At 38.7% G+C, this 17,174-nt stretch overlaps 1 protein-coding gene across 1 annotated transcript; it reads left to right on the top strand.

Annotated features, from left to right (window-relative positions):
* Nucleotides 1-7,049: 7,049 nt before the first annotated feature.
* Nucleotides 7,050-16,925, top strand: LOC104410014 (G-protein coupled receptor 98-like). The gene is made up of 3 exons (XM_010020070.1): nucleotides 7,050-7,241; nucleotides 7,920-8,097; nucleotides 16,594-16,925. Exons 1-3 carry the CDS (start codon nucleotides 7,128-7,130, stop codon nucleotides 16,710-16,712), a joined length of 411 nt encoding a protein of 136 aa, XP_010018372.1. The 5' UTR covers nucleotides 7,050-7,127; the 3' UTR covers nucleotides 16,713-16,925.
* The last annotated feature ends 249 nt before the right edge of the window (nucleotides 16,926-17,174 follow it).

Genomic DNA, 17,174 nt, shown 5'->3' with positions numbered 1-17,174 from the left:
AGTCACTTAATGATAAGAAAAACTTAGATTTAAACAGAAGGATCTGATTTACATTTCAAAGGTTAATATTTCTGGAGTGCCATGAGTGGGAGATGTTGAGCGATGGTTTAGGATGTAGTATCATGTGACTGAGATGATACTTCTGTCATGATGACACCAATAAAAGATCTTCAAGCTGTTCTCAAAGTAAAATATGGTTGAAGGAGATAAGAAAAATGAAATGTACATTAAAGTCTGCTTTTTGGTATCTAGACATGCACAAAAATACTGTGCCTGCAATTTATTGTAATTATCTCTGAAAACAGGAAACTTGCAGAAGGAAATAGAAAAGTAGATATTTTATGCATGTTACTTTGTTAACAATATCAATGACATTATGTGTGTGAATATTCGGTTCTATGGCTATTTTTCTTCCAAAAATTATTAGGAAAAGTGACAGTATCAAATATATGTCATGGATTATACAATGGGCCCGATTATAATTTCCTGAATATGATTCCTTTAACATTCTGACTCACTTTTTGCTATGTAGATACTAGCATCTTGAACATGGTGAAACATGCAAATTATCTGTACCAATCAGACCAGTAATTTTCCCCAAAGCAGTAGGCATTTGTTATGTAAATTATTGTTAATCCACAGCAGGCTTTAACTGGCCAGTGATGGAAAACTACGTGAGAAAAGAGAAGTCCACAGCATAAGAACTTCCAGTAAATTAGTGAAATCCCCAGGGAAGGTCACAGGGAGTCAGCTAGGGCACTAAGGCATGTGCCGCCAGGAGCAGGAACATCCTGTGGCCATCGACAGCCTGACAATTAAACTGACAACCAAAGAACTTTCTAGGATGGGCTACCAACAGTAACTTAGTGTGGTCCAGACAGAAAACAAGAATAAATCTCTCTCTGACAAGATTAAAAAATACAAAATGAAACCAACCAAAGCATAAACCACCAAGCAGAAATTCTACTACAGCGACTACAGACAGCTAGTCTCAAAAAATTATTTGAATAAAGACAACTCTTTTGGTAGAGGCACCTGTTTGTGTGATTTTTTTTAATTTTTTTTTTTTACCACCTAGAACCAGTAGATGTGTAACTTTAAAAGCAATAGTGATGTTGTAGCCATGGCGATCTAAATATCAGAAAGATCCAGTCCTGGACAAAGAGGTCTTTTTGTGGTGTAACACAAGGTAGCATCTTTCTTCACAAGGCTTGATTTCACACAAAATACTGTCTATTGAAAAACAACTTTTGGTGATACAGTCACATAATGATAATTATCAAGTAAAAATTGGGACTCAAAGAATGCCTCTGTAGAGTACACTGAATTTTACTTAGTGTTGGAACCGTGAAACAGTATGAGATTCTATTCAAATGGAGTGTTTAAATTACTTTTCTTTACCAAAAGCCCTGCTAAAATACTTGAATTTTATAAATAGAAATAACATTGCTCTAAAATAGATGATGCTATCTGAATCCACTTCTCCTTGGAAAAAGAGTTTTGCAAATTCAGGGTAGGTTATCCTAGCCATAGACAAAAATACTTTTGTGAGAAGTATAACTTATTTTAGGCTGTTTTGTTTTTCTGTTTTAAATCTAATGCCTTGGTATATTTGTGTCTATCAGAGCGATTAAAGTCCTTCCTCTTACAAGACCAATTTAAAATTATGGGATACAGTAGGCATCTTGGTTTTTTCTCAGTGTGTAAAAAGGAGATAATAAAGAGATTTGATGATGGCCTACAGTCTGTTGTATCCTCTCTCATTACTATTAGCAGTTACCTATATTTCCAAATTTAGACATACACTAGTGTCAGCACAGTGAGTTGGAACATGCAGAATTAGAGTATAAAGAGGCAGAGAGACTACAAGTGTCAAATATGCAATGAAGGCTTTCTGTGGATCAGTCCTCCTCATCTGCATGTGATCTTATGAAGTGTGAAATATATTCTGTCCTTTCATTGACAGCTGTGGAAGTCTGTCCTTAATTTAGTAGCTTCCTGCAGCTGTCATACCACAGAATAAATAAATCAAGCTGTTGTGTATGAGAATCTCATGCACACCCATGCATGCACAAACCCCTCCCACAGATTATAAAATGTACCAGAAAAAACCTCCCTTCTGCTCCAATAGAGAACTTTCCATGGTCTCTTTGGCCAAACTGTTCCAGTGCTTAATTACCCTCATGTTAAGTATCCTTTTATAAGAGCAAGTAGGGACAGGACAAGGGGGAATGGCTTTAACCTGACAGAGGGGAGATTGAGATGAGCTTTTACGCAGAAGTTCTTCCCTGGGAGGGTGGTGAGGCCCTGGCACAGGTTGCCCAGAGAAGCTGTGGCTGCCCCATCCCTGGCAGTGTTCAAGGTCAGGTTGGACACAGGGACTTGGAGCAACCTGGTCTAGTGGAAGGTGTCCCTGCCTGTGGCAGGGGGTTGGAAGTGGATGAGCTTTAAGGTCCAATCCACCCCAAACCATGACATGATTCTGTGATTCTTATGCTGAGAAGCCCAGTTCCCTCAGCCTGTCCTAACAAGGCATGTGCTTGAGCTCCTGATCATCTCAGTGGCCCTCCACTTGGGTACCAGCTTGCTGTGGGAGACCTTGCTGAAAACCTTGCAAAACACAAAGCAGCTGTTACTGACCGCTCTCCCCTTGTGCATGGGACCAATCAAAGTCAATCAATCAAGTTGGTCAAGTATCCATAGAAAATCCAAAAAGGACTGCTGAGATATCTGTGTAACTTAGAGCAGCATTGAGGCTGCTCAGTGGTTGACCTTAGTGGCTGAAAAGGTCACAGTGGACTCTTTTGCATGTGAGCTTTCCTTCAGACAGTTGAAGCTATGGGTTTTCTGGGTATTTTTTCCCAACATAACTCTGCCAAAGATCAGATGTATAGGTCAGCTTCCTGAGGTGAAACAACAAAAGCTTAATTGTCTTCGAGGTGTTCAAGGCCAGGTTGGACAGAGCCTTGGGCGACATAGTTTAGTGTGTGGTGTCCCTGCTCATGGCAGGGAGGTTGGAACTAGGTGATCTTAAGGTCCTTTCCAACCCTAACTATTCTATGATTCCATCAGCATATATCAGTAAAATAACCAGCAGTCTTTACTGACAATAGCTTGTAAACATTTTTCAGACAGCCACCACGTCTGAGAAGAACTGTAAGTTGCCTGTCTGTACTCCCTCCTTTGGGACAGCCTGATTGTCTGCTTGAAGTAGGTTTCATCTTCCTCTACAAGAAATGCATTAGTAACACTTTTTCATCTTAACTTTTACTGTGACACTGTATTGATACTGCTATCATCATGAAACCATAAATGACACAGAGTTAAATGTTTTTTAAGTAGCTCTGTGGGCCCGGTTTACAGAAGTTAGGTAATATAACAATTACATCCTCCAGAGTCATAGTTCTTCAGCTTAGTTGTTCAGTCTTCATCCATAGAGCCCAGGTCCAGCTCTGAGATTAACAGTTTTTTCACTCTGAGATTCAATAGATTCTTTTGGCTCCCTTGTACATGGTTATGTGCTGATGAAGATGGCTCTGAATCTGTATGCAACAGCAGAGGATATTGGTATTAGGCTGAGGTTTTGGGGTTTGGGGTTTGGGAGTTTAGTTGGGTTTTTTTAATGGAAACTTCCTAAGAATACAAAATCTGTATTTACCACATTTTTAATAACATAGAGATGTCATTGCTGGTGTTACTAATGTCCATACCCAGACCTATCTTATTTTGATCCCTTTGGAGTGTGTAAGTTTCTTCAAGACTGGTAAACCTGTCAACAGAACTTGACTATTAGCTGCATTTCATACTTGGTCCAGCTGGCAGAGACAGTGTCTCTATGCCTCTGAAAAAGCAAGTGGTGCCAACTTGGCCTAAGTTGTTTATATGATAAACACAGTGAAACATATATTACAATGCCAACAGCCTTATTTTCATAGTACTTTAAGATGATTTTTACAGTATTAAAAGTTGCAGTGAAATTGAACATACTGAGTGTCAAAAGTGTGATGAAGGTCAGGTCAATTCTTAAACTAGTGCTTTTGAAAAAACCACTGAGACTGTGAAAGCTGTGGTTGCACTGACACAATCCATGTGTCTGCATCTTGCCTGTGCTCCTTCAGAGTAAATAGCCTGGTAGTTGCTGGTGCTAAAATAAGCACAGATCATATCATAATCATAGACTCACACACTGGTTTGGGTTGGAAGGGACCTTAAAGCTCATCCAGTTCCAACCCTCTGCCACACCTTTACTACTAGAGCAGGTTGCTCCAAGACCCATCCAACCTGGCCTTGAACACTGCAAGGGACAGGGCAGCCACAGCTTCCTTGGGCAATCTCTTTCCATGACTTGATCCATGGCATCTTCATGTGTTTTATCCTTAGACCTCTCTGTGGTTTGGGCAGGAACATTTGCCTTGTTTTGATTTCTCAAAATTCAGTAGCAGTAGTTTCTAATAAAGACACGGGGTAGTGAGAATAAGACCACAAATGCCTTTTGATACTTCAAACAAAACCACATAGGAAATCACCTCTACAAAGTGTATGTTTTTGAGTGACAAGATTTGAATAGGAATATAGGTCAAAGCAGGTTCCATCGTTTGTCTACCTAAACAAGACATCTTGCCAGCATCACAGTATCTGTATAAACATATAACCTGCTTAGGAGTGTTGGGGTTTGCTAGGTTTAAACTTCAGTTTTTAAAGCATTGCCATAATATTTCACAAGAGTTGGGGAAGTAAAACTCACAAGGTTTTTTTTCTGTTAGCTATGTCAGCCTCTGATTCTCCCTGTCTTACACAGTTAAATAACCCCCCTGAGTCTGTGCGCTCACTATAGGAGAGGCAGAGGAGCTGCTTCATCACCTGTCTGCGTCAATATATGGGAGTTCTTTGAACTGCGCGTCCTGAAGTTCATTCTCAGCCTCGAGAAAAGGAGGGCTGCAGCAGGAGTGCCACAGGAGGCAGTGCACCTCAGGGATGCGGGCTCCTGCTGCCTAGGACAAGGGTCTGTGTCTCTGGATGACAGCAAAGAGCAGAAGCAGGGAGGAGTAGCAGTAAGGATGCTTGGGGTGCCGACATGCCTGTCTACAGTTCTGGTAGAGCAACAGTTCCTCAGAAATAGCACTGTCCAAAACACATAGAGAATTAGATCAGGCTGGGTTAAGGAGAAAATTCTGGCACTTTACTCCATGTTTATTTGTTTCTGAAAAGTGAGTTCCTGCACCTGGGGCTGCTCAGGACAGTGACTTACCATGGTCATTTCATACCAGTGACTCTGAAAGACAAGGTTGTGTAGTGTTGTCAGCTAATGTGTTTTTTGGTTGTTTTTTTTTTAAGTATAAAACCACCTGAAACGTGTGTGCAGCTTTTGTGGCTATGTCCTCAGAGACTAAAGTGCCAGAGGCTGCTTTGAATTCAGTGTTGTCACTGTTATCTGTCCTTCTTGGTTTTTTATACTTTTCATATCCATTAAACAAATCAAAAGAAATCCATTTGCTGGTCCCATTATGCTTGACCTACATCAAAGCCCTTGGATTTGTTTAGAATGAAAGGACATTTTGGTTCCTTTTTAGTGTTTCTTAAGTGCAATATGTGTTTGCATCAGGTTTTTGGAATGTATTTACTTATATGTATTACAGAGAAATCTCCTCTTGGGTAACTGCCCGGCTCCTTATGACAAAAAACAATAATCTGAAGAAGTGGGAAAATGTTTTCTCAAAAGAGTTGGTTTTACAGTTTTGTTTGCTGTTTTGCTGTTAAAAAAGAGGATGCACATGCGGCTTTTTAGAAACTGTATGAGGGTATTTCCAGTATTTGACCAGCTGAGACTGACATGCCAGTGACTTCTGTGTCACTTTGGAACAGCATTTTTGTCATATCATTTTGGCATAATTAGAAATTATAAATCTGTAGATCATGAAGTGCTGTTGTCTGTTTTATAGGGATGGAAATGAACATACCTCTTGGGTATTTGCAGTTTGCATGTATTTTCAAAATTCCTTCCATGAGGAATTCACAAATATAATTAGATTAAACTCCTTTCCATTTATAGCAGGAGTTATTACTTTCATGCCAATGAGTACCTTTCCAATAAATTCTTCTGTTTAGTACAATTGGTTTCAGGGGTCTTGAGGACAATGGGAAGTACAAAATATAGTGCAAATGTAATCGTATTGCAGCAATCAGGAAGAATCTGTAAGTCTTCTTTCTGTGCTTTTTTGGTTAACTCCTTTGTTAGTAACTATTTAACTGGTTGATTTGTCAGTTGAAATGGATTATTTTCTCTCAATGCAACTTAAGAATTAGAGAAAGTCAGATTTCATATTCAGAAGTTCAGTCACTGGATTTCTTTGCAAACAAAAGACATGGTTATAATACTTTTCTTGGCTAAGTCTAAAGGTCAAAATTAACAAATTTTAAAGAACTGCAGAAGCATACAGCAGAGCCTTTGTAGTAATCACAAATGAAAGGCAGCGCTGAATTTGTCATATCATAGAAAATCTAATTTATAGCTACAAGTTGGTATCTGTGACGGCAGCAGTGCAGCTTGCATAAGATTGAAATTGGAGCAGGAATGCAAAAAGCCAGGAGGTCAGTAAGGAAATAAAGAACTGTGGCTAGGGGAGAGCAGCCAAATCCTATTGTAAAGGCGGCCCTTGACCACATTTTCACTGTTATGACAACTGTGAAACTCAAGTTGATTTTGTTGTTCTTGGGGTCTTGGCTTTGCTTTGCAACCATGTGGGTTCAACCAAATAATCAGTTTCAGTGACTCTTTTTGGTTCATTTTGTGGTTTTGTGTGTGTGTGTGTGTTTAGCTGGAGGCCTCGGGATATGAACTTACTTTTAACTTCCAGATCTTTGATACGCAGTGATGTCTTCTCTTATTTTCCATAGAATTTCCATAGGCTACAGCCCATTGAGACACAGACTGCTGGTGTAAGGGAAAGCATCTGCTACACCATATAGGACCTTGCCATGACTGCATTCCAACTCTGACCTACGCTCCCTGCATTTCAAATGCTGGTGTTCTTTTTCTTTCTCTGTTTCAGGGTCTTTATGTCTTTGTGGTATATTTTATCCTGCACAACCAACTTTGCTGTCCTGTGAAAGCAAGTTATTCTGTAGACATGAATGGGCATACAACACCGGGATCAGCTTTTTTCACACATGGCAGTGGTCTGCCAGCTGCGGGTGGAGAGATCAGCAAGTCCACTCAGAACCTCATCAGTGCTATGGAAGAGGTAACAGTGCTCCACAGTCATTACCTTGGGTATTGTAAATGTACCTAGAGATTTAAGTGGCAGTACTGAATTGTAATAGACAGGAATGAGTTGCTAATCATTTTAGGTTGGCTTTGAGGAGGGGGGATTTTTTAATTTTTTTACCATAAAAATTGTTATCTTTAACTATGGTGATATTCTCAGAACTTAAAATTCCCTGGTAACATCCCATCTAGAGAATTTCTCTTTTTCCACTTAAGTCTTCAGTTTGTTATAAAGACTGGTTAAAGTTTTCAGAAGTGGGTCATGAGACATCAATATATTAAGTTAACTCTTTCTAACACTTACTATAGGCCTTAGATAAGTTTTCATTTTCCAAAGTCATGCTGTGCAAAATATATGGAAAATTTAATAGAATAGAGTGGAATGGAAGGGAATGGAAAGGAAAGGAACGGGATAGAGAAGGAGAAGAGAGGAGAAGCATAATAAAAGCAAAGTTAAATGACATGTAGTTGAGTTATATACATATAAAAAAGTATATTGTTTATTAAAAAAAAAGGCTACCTGTTTCCTATAGAAGTGACAGAATAGCTGGCTTCAAAATCTATTGGGCTTGAGTTTGTCTCTGGTGATAGTTTCCAATTTCTATACTGTAGTTTTGATGATTACTTTATTTCTGTGTCTTTTTAAACTTTGCAGGTGCCTGCAGACTGGGAGAGGGCATCCTTGCAGCCTGCTGGTCAGGCTAGTGCTGCCTTTAAGCAAAGTCCACAAAATGGCAATGTTTTCCAGTCTTCTGGAGGATTTAGTGCCAGCTCATTGGTTGCTGATGAGGAATCACAGGAGTTTGATGATCTAATATTTGCTTTAAAGACTGGTGAGTGACTCTTCTCCTTGTTCCTTGAAGGTTGTTTTGCTATTTTTCACCTTAATGATGTCACTGTGCCATAAGATCCAATTAATGAGATCCATTAATGGAATTTGATTGCCAGTGAAAATCTGAAGTAAAATTGTTTTGCCTTGGAATGCTCTTCCATGACAATATTGTTGAGGCTAGCTAAAATAACAGAGAAAGGAGCTATAAAAAGACATTTTGAATCATTAAAACAAGCATACCTACAGAAAGTAGCAGGAGATTGGAGGCTCGGACATTTTTTCACAAGTGTTTAAACCGGCTATTGCCGGTTCCAGACATTGGCTGTCATGTCTTCTTTTCTGTTCTTATTCACATTAACATATAGGGTACATACAATGCCTATCTTTATTTTTCACATATATATATATATATCTATAAGAAACAGCATAACTTCATAAATATTGATTCTCCCAGTAAGTGTAAGACAAAAAATTTACATAAAATACAGTTGGTCCTGAAAAATGGGGTACACTTGAAAGATAAACAAAACAGATTTCTGCCCAAACAGAAGAGCCAGCTGTGATGATCTCGCTGTGCCGCTGGAGGACAGAAGCAGGGGAGACCACTTCAGGTGTCCACATTCAAACTATGCCTGCAAACCAAAATGTTTGTAATCAGATTCCCCTCAATAGCCTTAGAGTTCAAGTCTTCAAAATCCCGGGTTTTGCCCTCAATTATATATTGCTTTCCTGCCTTCTCACCCACTCCACCAAGGAAACTTGAGGTTATTCAAACAGTGATATAAAGAGATAGTCAAGATGTGGCCACGGGTGGAAGAAATGAAGTGACATCTGGTTCAAAGATAGGTCAACATGGAAAATCTGGTACGATGACCACAAAGGCAGAGGAGTGCCAGCTGATAAGACCTGGCACATGCTAACCCAAGCCAACCTTTAGGCACCGGGTGAAATACAAATGGACAGGCTTGGTAGTAGGAGGTCACCTGAATGGTCTCTGAGGGTACTATTGAGCCTCTCAAGAGGCAACAGCAAGGTACTGGTGACAGTAGTAGGTTAGGTGCTCTGGCACGTGGATAATTTAAGGAGCTTCTTCACTTTAGTGGCACCAAGAAAATAGTCAATCTGGTTGGAAGACTGGGAATGCTGGGAATGAAGGGGTAGCTTTATTCAGTATATGCATAATACTTTATCTCCAAAGCCAGTTTCTATTGTAGAAAACTCTTCTAATTAGCAATATAATTGATTGATTAATAACTGGTCTTCTGCTAAGAAATATGAATTTTTATGAAGATTGTCTCAAAATCTGTATTGTATCCATCAATTTTCCTGTAGATTCTGCAGACTACTTCTACTTTGTTACGTATTTAAAGATTTGGGCAAGACTTTCAAATCTAGGTGCACAAGATTAGAATTGCTTGTTACTTTGTTACTATTTCCTGAATAATTTGAAGGAAACCAGATTATTCATGGATAGTAAGATATGAATCCATTCATATTGTACACTCCCACCATTGCACACAATGTTTACCTTTTAAGCAGCTCAGTTGACATCAGTTGGCCTATTTTCAGCAGTAAATGCTACACACTGTGGAAGAATGAATCTTAAATCATGATGAGGAAGCTAGGAAACAGCAGTAGTTAAAACTTATAGTTAATGTAATCCATCAAAATTTAGCATTTAATGATATTTTAATAAATCTTCAAACTCCAACCTTAGTTCATTTGTTTTCTAAAGGCAGTTCTCCTAAAGGCAGTAGGTCTAGAAATTTTTTGCTTTTGATTATTTTGCTTGATTTTTATTATTGTCTTCTTTATTAATATTTTAATATTCATTATCATTTGTTCTTATGAGTCTTTTGTATTAGTATGGTTTGAAGCAGAGACCTTAGGCCACAACTGGGGAAAAATATTTTTGTTTGCATTATAGATTCAAGTAGCACCTGACCATTTTGCCCCAACATGTATTTATTTGCGTGAACTGTGTCTCCAGAAACATTAGAGTAGCAAAATAAGATGATTTCTAAGCCAAACCAGTTGTCCCATATGCTTCCAGCCCTACAAGCAACATTTGAACAAGAAAAACTGAAGCAGCGGTGTTGAGGTTAGAGTAGCTCAAACCACCAAAGTAAATGCTTATCAGCTATTGCCTTACATGCAAGCTGCAGCTCAACACATACTTTAAACCAAAACACATGTTTCTGTAACTAAAAATCATATCTGTTTTACTATTTTTGCTCTTCAGTCCAGTTCAGTGCATGGCCAAGGAGTCAAGGTGCTCCCAATGGCATGAGGGAGGGAACCACATGGAAGCAGTAAAAAGGGAGATGATGCGGTGAAAGTGGGATTTCTCCTCTGTTTGGCAGTACAGGCTTATTCTGCAAAAGTATTCACTGAGCTATGGTCTGATGGGAATTCTGTGATACTGTTAAGCTAGCAGGCATTGAAAGGAACCTGTCTTCTGGTCCCTTCTGGCAGCACGCTTCTTACTCCCTTGCATCTTTGCCCGTACTCATATGAAACCGCAACAAGTCAGGTTAGGGACTTTTCCTCTCCCTCTTCCTCTTACTCTGCTTCTTCTCCTCCTCTGTCTCACTCTTCCTTTGCTTGATGCCCTTTGAGCCCCAGTCCCAGCTCCAAGGAAGCAGTGGTCATCAGCAACTGGAAAACCAGCACTTCTTCTCTAAACAGGCTAAAATGTATGGGCAGCTGAGATGCCTTTTTGCTGCCTTGCTCTTGTCTGTCATTTGCTGTTAAGTAGTGCTTCTCAAACCTTTTTGGACCAGGCTTTATTTCAGCAGGCTGAGAATTCCTTATATGAAGTAGACAAGCCCCTGGGAGAGCAGGAGAAAGGTACTTTGCACCACATGAGCTATTATCACTCCTAAACTGTATGTTGTAGTTTTGACTTACAGAGGAGGAACAGAAATGCTTGCCCTGCTATTGCTTGAGCTTTAACTCTGACTAACAGAAGCAGAAACCTCCATTATATGTTGTTCCTAAAACTATCAATCTGTAACCAAACTCAACCTTAGTTCCCACTCTGAGGTTGGCTGAGGATCAGCACTGATTAACAGAGGAATATGCAAAAATGTCCTTATGCCTCTTTGCACTTCATCTGTTCTTTCTGCATACATAGTTTGGAGCTGTCTGGAGGTTACTTTAATTTATGCTCACTCTTTGTAGCCACAGGGTTTAATCTAGCAGTCAGGATCAGTAAGAACCAGTGTAGAACCCACTGCAAAGCTAAAATCCCATTCCTCTCCTCCTGCCTCGCCCTTGCACTGCAGCTGACCACTTTCAGCAGTAGAAATGAAGGATGACTGATGTAAGTTAAAGAAAATCAAACAAACCCCCACAGTACAACTTTGTTCTTTAACTTGCAATGATTTAGGAGCTTGCAATTTGCAGCACAGCTCCACAAATAAATGCGTTGGCACATTTGGCCTTGCTGCCAAAGAAATGTGTTGTAGAACTATGCACTTAACCCTTGGTTCCATAATCATTAATGCTGGGCCTAATTAAAGATTAACCTGGAATATGGACTGGATCAGTTGAAGGCATACGACTGCTTTTCTAGCAAATTAGGTGAACAATAGTGTGCTGTTTCTTAGACAGCTTTTATGCTAGCTTTATGCAAACTTTGCATCACACAGCCAGTGAATTTTTTATTTGATGCAATCCGAAAGCTGGGCTTATTCTATCATAAAGTCATAGCCTCTGAATTCCTAATCACTTAATTCCTCCTTTCCATCTAATATGTTCATGTTCATACAGAAATACATAGGATTCACTATGCCCACTGTACCACCTCATCTCTTATACTGTGGATATCTTTTGGGAAACCAACCAGCTCACATGCAATTTACGTGAGGAAATTATAGAGCAATTGTGGTAGGAAAAAATAATTTAGGGATATCCTGTCTGTTTTATGTGCTTAGGTAAAAATAAAATAAAATAAAAATAATATTAAAATATTATATGATATTTGTTATCTAAAATAAAAACCTTTTTTATTTATGTTTTTGAATTTGTCTTACTTATTACATTTCATTTATGGCTTTTATAATGAGTCAAAGGCTTAGCTTGTACTGAGGACAATTATTTAATAATCAGTTTTTGTTAATTGCACTAATTAACTTCAAAAGTGCTGTCTTTATGGACTAGATGTCATCATTCCTCTAACTTCTTGTGCAAGGTTTATATTGATAGACAATTTAATAAGACCATTACCTTCCAGATTGTCACAGAGTTGCATATTGTCATCATTGAGGCTAAAGCCCAGTATAGCAGAATTCCCTGAGGACTGTGGTTAGAGCTGGGGAGTTAAAAAAGCAGCCAACAGAATAAAAGTAGATGGAATCTGTCCCAAAGCAGATTCAGCTTCAGTCCATCGGCTTTGCTCCAAAACATAAATACCATAAATGCACACTAGCTTTACTGATCTCTGAGCTTCCATCCATATTCCATTCTCCTACAGATGGTCTTGTCCTCCCCCCTTCTTTGATGCACAAAACTAAACCAATTCCTTCCTTTGGGTGAGATGTGAATGCAAGAAACAACAAAGCCTTTGGAGAGGCCTAAACCCTCCACTGCTGACTGGTGATCCACCATTGTAGGAAGTTGTTTGCAAAGATATTTATGGGTTAGAGCAGAGAATACCAGCGTAACACATGGTATTTTCCAAATATATATTAGATAGTATCAATGGAGGATATTGCTACATCCACATCTCAATGTATTTTTGGGTTTAATAGAGGCATATATGATAAATCCTAAATAAATATTCTACATGGAAAAAACCTGGGAAAATCTACTGTGTAAGTTACCCTCCCTACACACAAATGCACCTATTACAGTAATGATCCTATATAAACCAACTCATAGTTTTCAATCTAATTTAGGCAGGGTTCCAAAGTCAGCATTTTTAAACACTGGGGATACCACTGTAGATGCCTTGTTTAAAAATTAAGCACCTCATGCTGGGCATCCTGAGCTAGAGGAAACATTTGAAATTTCAAATTTTGGAAGGTTTTCAGTGCAACATCCTGGAGATGGTCTGTCACAGGGCAGATAAATTGTAGACAGTGGCAAAGTGCCAGATTCGTGCTCTGCCTTGTCAGCCTGTGTTACTTCCATTTTGAATGACTCGCCTTCAAAAAAAGGAAGGAAGGGTAACCAGTTTGTATGTTCATTCAACTTCTCATTTGTGAATGCTCACAAATATTCTACTTGTTTTCCACTGAACGTGACTGAATAATATCCAAAAACCATTTTTTTGTCCAGTCTGAACTTTATTAATACAAGTCTGGATGTCTGTTGGTGTCATTTCTGTAAGGTCAAAACTCTGAAAGAACAATTAAATTTGACTCATGTAGCTTATTCATTTCTATCTAATATGCCTTACACATGAAATATAAACAATGATTGATTCAGAGAGCAAGATGGAAGTGTTTACAAAATAAAGTCTCCCCAGAGATCTGCGTACAGTAATTACAGACTCCTTAAAATGTTTTAGTGAAAGTTTGAGATATATATGAGCAAACAGATGTTAACAGCTGGAGTTCAAGGGCACGAAAGAATGCTTGGATGAAATCCTTCCACCAGTAGATGTCACTGGAGGGATCTTGCTGGGTTTGCAAAGTGAGATACGAGATTTCAGTTTCTAGCTACTCCTTTGATACGAAAATACAGGAAGAAAGGCCTCATTTTGCTGTGTCTTTTTCTTAAAATAAAAAAAAAAAAAAATTGGGGAAAAGTAATACTCCCTGCTGTGTATGTAGCTACTATCCACCACTAGCATCTCCAGGGGACTACATGCTTTTTGCGATCTGATTGAGTTTAAATTGAGTTAATAATCTGAGTACAAGACAGGCCAATGAACTCTCTGAAACTCCATCATGTAAACAGTTGTACCCTTCCCAGTCTGCCAGCTTTTTGGTAAGCTGGTATCCTGGTTACAATTTCGCTCTCATTCCTAAAAAGGATCAGCACTTACATAGTTTGCCTTTGTACCAGCAGCAGAACAAGGCCCTTGTAAACCCAGAGTAGCCAACTTCAGTCTCAGGTTTACCAAGTCCCTGATAAGAACGTCTGTAACAAAAAAAATCTCCTCTTTACTTTGCACAAAGCATACATGTAATGACGTTTAAGAATAAACAGGTATATATGACATATAAGAATATACATACATATGCTATGTGCAATAGCATATTAAACCAGCATCTTTATTTTTTTATAATGACCAGCATGAGATTCTTTAAGAAAGCTTGACCTGAATAATTGCAGTATAGCCACCAGTAAGACAAATATCTTTCTAACCCCAACAGTCAGTGTTCACCTTAAAATCTGAACCCAGAATGATCATATTTATATGATATGATCGTAAATATTTTTCAATAATGCGTTTTTTCCAGTTTTGAAATTTGTACTCTCTTCAGCCTAAATAAATGTTTCGAGCAAATTCCAATGTTAATGATGCTGTATAAGAAGTATTATTTTGTTTCTCTGTTCAAAGTATTTTATTTACTTCAAGGTTATTACCTTGTTCTTCCATCCCCAAGTGGTAAATACAGCAATCTGATTTATCTTCTCTATTATACTCATGTTTCCTTTCTAAAACAACACGTTTTAGAGAAGAAAGAAAAAAAATCCAAATAACTTGCTTATGCAATTGCTGGTTTCCAAGGACTTTCAAGCAGCTTTTAGTTATTAGGACCATAATTCAATGACAAAATTAAATACGCATATAAATTTGAATCAGTAAGTACTCCTTAATCATCTTCAGTACACTTATAAAGTAGTTTATTAATGATTCAGAACCTAATCTTTTTGTCTTTATTATTGTTTCTCTGTACATTGATAGATTTTTACTCCTGTTATACTCTGGCAGTAATTGCTGGTCTAAAGAGCTTGGGTCATACAGACCCAAGAGCAGGACTCACCTGCTGCATGTCAATGAATGCACAGCCCAAACTCCAAACCAGTTGTAAGAAGGACCACAGTGCAGAAATACCCACTTTTCCCCTGGATGCAGTAGGGCTGAGTTTGGTCCCTACCAGAAGTTCTACCAGACCTCTGCAGGAAAGCCTGCCTAGAACCTGCTTAGGTTCTGTGAACCAAGCTCCATATTCAACATTGCAGCCTGACTTCCCATGGCAAAGGACCATCCCACTGCTGCCCTTTTTTCCGTACTTCTTTTCCACTTGGGGGCTAGTGGAAGGACGGCTGCTGTGAAAAACTTTGCAAAAGTGGAACAATAGGGGGCATAGAAAATGATGAGGTAACTCCAAAAAATGACCCTTATCTTGTCATTTTCTGAACAAACCAAAGCCTGGAGTGCCAGCTGACGCAGAAATGAGAGATGCGTGTCACAACTGATAGAAACTCCTGAAGATATTTTGTAGTATGAAAATGCGAATCACTGCCTCTCCCAAAATAATCTGTCCAGGTCTTTGTGAGCCAAATGTCATTCCTTTGCAGCTCCCTTGAACTACGTGTAGTTACAGATCTATGTATGCCCAAAATGAATAACTAGTCATTTGGAAGTGACATCACCCTAAGACCATGCCTGAAATTTGTCTTGAAATCACCATGCCTAATCATACTGATGTGCACTTCTCAATAAATTTAAAGCCTTGATGCCCTAAATCCTAACAAGACCCATGTATTTTTTAGGATTTGCTCTACAACTCAAAGAGAGGAGCTGAAAACACATTGAAGTTAATAGTTACAACTGATATTCTTTGAAGAAGTGGTCTGAAAAAGTACATATTTCATAAAAGCTAGTGCAGGATTATGTATCTTCACATTAATTAACTTGAAACTCTCCCCCAAATAAACCCCAACCTCACCAAAACAACAAGGAAGCAACAAGCTAGCAGAACTCCTGTGACAAAAGGATGGAGGAGGTGGACTGAGGTCTCTTCCAGACATGTTTTGGAAGTTTCCGTGGGCCAAAATCTAGTATTATCTCACAGCAGAAGAAGAGCACAGTACACTAGCTTGTGCCAAATGTGGGTTTAGGAATAGTTAGCATCTTTTCTCATTTTGAAATTACAGTCCTCTTAAACCAGCTGGAATTATAGTTTAACAGGGAAATTGTATCATTAAAAATCAATTTTTCATGAAGAAGTCCCTGGAAATACTAGACTGTCACAGCCAAACCATTAACCCAGCCTAAGCCAGGCCTTGATTTACGCTTTTGTGATTTCAAGACAACCTTCGAATAGCTATTGTACCATTTACTGAGACAAATAAAGCAACTGACAGCAGAATTATGAAAAAGCGTATCTGGATGGTACAAAACTACATCAGATAATGTTACAATTTGTGGATTCAGAACTGTAGGCTAGTAAGAGGAAGCTTGCCACATCGTTGTGGGGTAGGGAATCATTTCAATAACTGGAATAAAGCAGAGCAGGACACAGTGTCACTATTTCTGCATCAGGATTTCATTCTCACTTATTCTTTCTTTGTTTTCTTTGTTTTGCTGTTTCAGGTGCAGGTCTGAGCATCAGCGACAATGAATCTTGTCATGGCAGCCAGGATGGCGGCAGCATGGCTAACTCCCAGATTGTAGAGCTTAGAAGAATACCCATAGCAGACACCCACCTCTAACTCCATGTCTTGCTTGGGATTTTTTGTCTTTTTTTTTTTTTTTTTTTAATTCAAGCCTCAGTATTTTTATATTTGTACTTCCTTTTGCACTAAAACACTATATATGAAACTGCGTAGTAGAATGCTGTGAGCTTTACTGAGCATTTAACAAGGAATGTTTGCGTGAGGTTTTGTGTATCAGAAAATAAACTGTAAATTTTTTACAGTGGCTGAGCATCAATAGATACCACAGCAATTGGCCTAGGTTTGTATCTTGTAGATAGATGGCATATTTCACAAACTAGCTTTTTTAATTAACCTGTATGTGTAACACTGATTAATAAAAATAATAGTCTGTTTGATACAAACAAGTCTATTATTTCTGCTTGCTGGAATATACGGCTGGAAGATGATGCAGACACCCTGTTGGATAGGAAAGCTTTTTAATTACACAGTTGCTCCAGGTTTCCTAAGCTGAACTCA

The sequence above is a fragment of the Nestor notabilis genome, unplaced genomic scaffold, assembly GCF_000696875.1.
Source record: "Nestor notabilis isolate BGI_N333 unplaced genomic scaffold, ASM69687v1 scaffold14980, whole genome shotgun sequence".
NCBI classification, from domain to species: domain Eukaryota; kingdom Metazoa; phylum Chordata; class Aves; order Psittaciformes; family Psittacidae; genus Nestor; species Nestor notabilis.
This window is presented reverse-complemented; position numbering and strand designations above follow the sequence as displayed.

Coding starts and splice junctions, on each gene's coding strand:
- LOC104410014 (XM_010020070.1), top strand. CDS start 7,128: ATGAATGGGCATACAACACCGGGATCAGCTTTTTTCACACATGGCAGT. Junction 7,242..7,919: donor TCATCAGTGCTATGGAAGAG/GTAACAGTGCTC, acceptor TAAACTTTGCAG/GTGCCTGCAGACTGGGAGAG. Junction 8,098..16,593: donor AATATTTGCTTTAAAGACTG/GTGAGTGACTCT, acceptor TTGCTGTTTCAG/GTGCAGGTCTGAGCATCAGC.